Here is a 6,000-nt window from a genome sequence, read left to right on the forward strand (position 1 = left end):
ACAATGGGAACTTTGTTTGCCAAGGTATGCAGGCCACACACTGGGACGTCCCATACATGGGATTATGGAAAACACACACACACACAAACTTTGACAAGGTAGATCTTGTACCTGAGGCATAATGCACTGTCAGTGGAAAATTAGTGTCATTATACATACAAAAAATGTATGAAAATCAATTCATTTTCCTACCCTTTCCAAACCTGTATGACTTTCTTTCATGTGTGGAAGGAAGACAAAAAAAGATATTTTGAAAAAGATTAAAAGTGTTTTGTTCATACAGTGAAAGTCAATGGGATTAAATTTATTTTGGACCCCACTGACTTTTATTACAAGGACAAAAACTAGTTGAAACATTCTTTAAAATATCTTCTTTTATACTCAACAGAAGAAAGTAAATCATACATTTTTGGAATGACATTTTGGGGGAACTGTCACTTTAAGCTAGCTCCTGATCACATGATCTCAACATAATTCTGTCCGGCTCTCACGACTGGCATCATGCCCATCTCCGCGCATGGCACACAATGGGGCACTTTAGTCCCCATTGAGTCCCACTCAACACCCCCCCACAATATACTCAAACACACTCACACAGAGTACGGTGCAGCTCTGGATTACACTTTGTCTATTTTTAACTATTGTTTCATTTGCAACAAAAGGGCCCCAGAAAAGGGCAAAGGATTTCTGCTATGGTTTGGAAGAAGTGTATTTTTAGGTATTCAAATGTTTAAATGGTTCTGAGAACTTGCAATATACTTTAATCATAAAGTGCAAACTTGTGCACGAGCAATTTCACTTGTGTGAACGAGCATGCTTAAGAAATAGAAGGAAAAATAAGAAATAAACAACCCTGTATATTTAAAAGAGTGATGAAAGTCTCAAGACATGCTTGATTATTGTTTTAATAAAGTGTGGGGTATCATTTAGACCCGTTTCCTGATGGGATGGGATCCATCCATGATCTCCCTCAAATAATTACAGGTTGATGTCTGAATACTTCAGAAAAGAGCTTAAGAAATGAATCATCAAGTTTAGGCTTAGATAAGTACATCAGTGGTTATTTCCCATGGCATTTATGTGCTATTAGCAGCAAGACAGAGTTTGTTTTTGTCTTTAATACTAAACTCTGAGTGATATTAAACTAATGTGCCCTGAGGGATCACACACACAAATGAGGTTACATTAACAGTGAGCATCTGGCTAGGAGAGGTCCCACAGTAAAGTGGAAAACAATTTTCAATAAGTGTTTATAGCTTAGCTTTTGCATCGGCTTTCATGCTATAGCCTATGGTTTTAAAATACTCACATCGGAGCATCTCTAACATTTACAATTTCAGTCATTTACAACCTAAATATAATTTGCATTTAGATTAAGAAATACTACATTTACTCAGCTCACTTATCGATTCTCAGGTCACTATGAGAAAAAAAAAGCATTAATCAGTTCAAATCATTTGGTTTATTGACACCAAACCCGAAACATGTTTCATTTAACTTTTACAGTATCTTGCTAACATGACCGCATAAACACTGGTTAATACTCGAATGCATCTAGAGGATTAATTCATGTGTGTCATGGCTGTTTACTCGAGATCCTCAGCACTCATGTTCACAGAAAGCAGGAAAAATGTGCAAAAAGTGTCTAGGGTCATTCAACAGACAGAAAAAAGAGAGCGAGCGAGAGAAGAGCGACATAAACTTTGGTTGTGATGGAGAGGGTCGTTTCGTCCCTGAACAGGTCGAGACAGATATTGAGTAACTAACATTCCAATCTAATTCATCTGCTCTGAGGGAGCCTCATACCTGTGTTAGAGGAAGCCTCCAAAGCAGCATCACTATCACTGCTCCTCATACTTCAGTTATAGGTCTGAACACACCCCATTAAACCTTTGGTGTTTAACTCATCCCACACTGCTTGTGCTATTGGCATACAGTAAATGATTCCTCAAAGCATGTGGAATGATGAGGAGAGGTGTGCTATTACTCTTCTAAGAGACCTAACGTCTGTTTTAAACTTATGACATATTATAATGAGTGAAAAACCTGCCTGGGCCAAGCAACCATTATTCGTCAACTAGCACAACTACATAGCAACATGCCAAAAACCACCCAGACCACAGAGCAATGCCTTGGCAGCCACCTAAAACAACTGTGCAACTCACATTTTCTTCAGATGAAGTGTCGATGGCATTAATATATATATATATAGCACATCTTCTCTCACTCTCTCTGCTCAGCGATGTATGTATAAAAGCGCATGCATTGCTTTTTAACAAGCTGGTTTAAGTGGTACTGAAAAAACACCAGCCGCATAAAAGAACTCAGTACAAAGCCAGTCACTGCTCTCTGCCTCCATTCAGAGAGAGAGAGAGAGAGGGGGAGGGAGAGAGAGAGATTGAGAGAGAAAAGAAAGTAGGTTGTACAGGGCTTAGTCTGTCGCATATTACAGCCATGTTCAGCTGAATGAGACCACAACTACATAGCCAGGTTATACATACAGCAATAATACTGAGCGACTAGACTAAATATATAACATATACTCGGCCGTTCAAATGTTTAGAGTCAGTAAGATTTCATATTTTTCTTCAGCAAGGATGCATTCAATTGAATAAAAGCGAGAGTAAAGGCATTTATAATGCTACAAACGTTAGCTATTTCAGATAAATCCTGTTATTTTGAACTTTCTATTCATCAAAGATTCCTGGAAAAACACAAAAATATGAAACAGCACAACACAACAGCGCCTGCTGTAGCCGAGTATCAGATGACTCTACTGTATGCTGAATAATCTGAACACGATATGTGCGTGTGGGTGGGGGTGTGATAGAGAGTTAGACAAACGTAAGGAATGCACCGGTAACATACCTGTCCTAGGTCCAGGGTGACGTTGACCTCGTTGTATTTTGCACTGCGGGAGAGCGGAGGGCTTTGCCACCATCGTTCGGTGCCATCGATGGCATTGTTGATGGGATGCGCTCTGTTAGTGTCTTTGGAGGTGCAGATGTCACAGTACTGGCCCTGATAACACAGGAAGACACAACATTTAGCTGAAAGATATCTCTACAAGTACTTGGAGTAAATCACACCTTTATGTAATGTGATCTACTTTTAGTTAAGTTCGAATTAGACAAATTGAAAGCTGAATGAGGAAACTAACCCCTCTGAGGTCAAAAAATTAGTTGACACTATACTGGGGTGAGTTCACGAAACAGTTAACAATTAACACTTAACAGGTATTTCAGCAAAGACACTTTTTTACTACCCAACCATCCACAAAACCAGTTTATCCAGACGTTACAATGCGCTCTAATCTTGCGGTGCTGCTAAATTATCTGTAAATTATGTTCATGTCATAACGCCACAATTTAGATGTGTACATGTTCTATCAATCATGACAATGACTCATCGAATTATGATGAAATAATGAAGAAAAGAGTTATAACCCAGCTGATTCAGGTGAAAATCAGGTGATCTGCAAAATTAGAAATTTTGGCGTGCAAATTGAAATTCAGCACCTAATTTTTGGCCGTGTCTGCGCCGCTACCTGATTTGCATAATTATTTTAGTGAATGCAGAGAGCATGTGCAAATAAACAACTTTCTATCTTGGAGAATTCCCCCTCCAATTCCTTCACCTTCTATCTGTTTATTTCTGATAATGCAGACTGGAGGACAACATGAAAACTTATATTCCATGATAAGCTGAGTTGTAGAAACTGACTGAAAAAGATGCACAGACTAGGCATAGTGAAACGTTATTTTGCTGCATACATACCATACAGTAATCCTTTGAAACGGTGATCAGCAAATAGTTTTAGACACTTGTTGCTTAGCTGGATTTGTAGGGGATTGCTCAGCAGGATATTTTAGTGAAAACATCAGAAAAACCAAGGAATTCCCTCCCTTCATTATCCAACTGCTCAAACCCCTTTTAATTATTATTTATAGCTATTTATACTTGCCTAGGAAAATAGATTCATTTATAACAGTATAAACTAACAAATATGAATGAACTTGCTCAGAAATTTGCCAAATTATGTTGAGACCACCCATGTGTGAAGGTTTCAGAGACTGATGAGATTTCCTTTGACTAACAATTAATTTAGCCTTTCTACTTACAGACAATTACCATGGTAACCACAGTTTCTGAAAAAATACTAGTTGCTATAGTTGCTCTTATTACAATCATAAATTAATATATGATTTCCTTCATACGGTGCTTCCAAAAATCTTTGTCATTTTAATTTGTTTTCACCACGGTTTTACTGTAGTACATAATCTAAAATAGTATTTAAAATGACTGAATCATTTCTGACTACATTTAGTTTAATTCATAAAGGTAGCAAGAACACCCTAAACAAGTACTGCATAAAATAATAACAGTGTGTGGTGTTTTGGCAGAAACTATGGTTATAGGACAACTATGGATAAGCAACATTTCTTAGAGGATACTGATAACTAAAATGATTACGAGTTAAAGTGCAGTAAAAATGGACTGCAGGCATATGATATAGTGTCTCGAGAACCACAGGAGGTGCCTGCAACAATTGATCAGGTCGCAACATTTTATTAACATATTCTTTGAAGTGTGCAAATCTGTGTCTGTCTCCCTCAAGGTCTTATATGAAATGCCACACATTCCTCAGGGAAAATCCAGTAGCAGTGCTACACGGGGGTTGCGTTTTACTCTTTAAAATGTTTAAACATTTCACTCACTCGCCAAGATGCTAAGTCGAGTCTCCTAAGCCTGCTTATGAAGCTTCAGTGGGGGTCTCTTGTGAGGCACTATATCTCTATATAGGGATCTCTGGCCTTTTCACCTTAAGCAGGTGCTCTCAAAAAAAGATCAAGATCTTGCACAGTTCCTCAAGCCCAAAGCACTGTCCTGACTTGTTTATACAGACTAACAACAAAAGTTTAAAATATAAATATTACCATGTTTGGGTACTATGGAAATAAGTCCAATGTAGTGATAAATCTTTTGTACGTGTATCATGCCAGTTGAAATACCAAGTAAATTAACATGGCAATTATTCAGCACTATGGTAGCATCTGATATATTTACCTATAAAAACGATAAAAAGTGCATTTCACAAAGTCAAATACAATCCAATATTGGCTATAGCTGAAACGAACTAACACCAAAGTGTGCTTTTATTCATTTTTAGTAATGTAAACCTTAGAAAAGTAAGTATTTCCCATATCTTTACCTGAATAGTCTGACTCGGGTCCCCTGACACGGGGCCCCCGACCAGTTTGCAGTACAGGTCTTGAATCGGCTGCTCGTTCTCGTCCACTCCGCAGGTCGCCGTGGCCGTGATTTTCGTCCCCTCCGCTAGATTAAAATACGGTGGGTGCAGACTGAATCCGTTCACGCCGTTGGTGGGAAACTCCTGCGCCATTAGAGCGTCAATGAACAGCCGCGATAGAAACACAAGCACCGGTACGCGTGACGGTCCCCTCGCCATCTTCACCTGTGCCGCACACTCAACACTGTTACAGCTGGTCAAAACGTCCACTGAGAGCTAGCTGTGGTGTTAATCACGGACATCTGGAGAGACCGAGTACACGGAAAGTCGTTTCGGTTTCTTTCTGTGTGTAATACACAATAATAGGCGGATATGCAGTTCGGTGGGCACCTTCTCTCTCGGTCTCTGCCTCTGTGCTGCTGGGTTCAGTTCAGAGAGGGCAGTGCACTGTCTGTGTGTGTGTGTTGAGAGAGGGCAGTGCAGTGCGTGTGCAGTCCTGTCTCTCTCTCACACACTGCGGGACCCAATGAATAATCATTGCTGGGGACCCCATTCCTTCGCATTTATGAAACAAAAGATAAAAATACAGTCATTTATCCACCCATGTTGTTCCGTATGACAAAAAATGATACTTTTTAATGTCTCTTTTAATCAATGGACGCAATAACACCATAAAAGTATTATAAATGTGGCCTACACGACTCGTTTTCTAAAGACAGTAGATAACTTTGTGTCAGGAAAAGACTTTA

General features: G+C 39.1%; 1 protein-coding gene across 1 annotated transcript in view; it reads right to left on the minus strand.

Annotated features, from left to right (window-relative positions):
• The window catches only part of LOC107705651 (laminin subunit alpha-5-like), an 81,475-nt gene extending 75,785 nt beyond the window's left edge, over positions 1–5,690 (minus strand). The window contains exons 1-2 of the mRNA XM_016509043.1: positions 5,213–5,690; positions 2,869–3,021 (exon numbers count right to left, since the gene is read on the minus strand). Coding sequence (XP_016364529.1) covers positions 2,869–3,021; positions 5,213–5,470 — 411 coding nt within the window. The 5' untranslated portion in view covers positions 5,471–5,690. The remainder of the gene's footprint in view (positions 1–2,868; positions 3,022–5,212) is intronic.
• Between the last annotated feature and the right edge of the window lie 310 nt (positions 5,691–6,000).

Source organism: Sinocyclocheilus rhinocerous, unplaced genomic scaffold (assembly GCF_001515625.1).
Source record: "Sinocyclocheilus rhinocerous isolate Xijiao unplaced genomic scaffold, SAMN03320098_v1.1 scaffold263, whole genome shotgun sequence".
Taxonomy (NCBI): Eukaryota; Metazoa; Chordata; class Actinopteri; order Cypriniformes; family Cyprinidae; genus Sinocyclocheilus; species Sinocyclocheilus rhinocerous.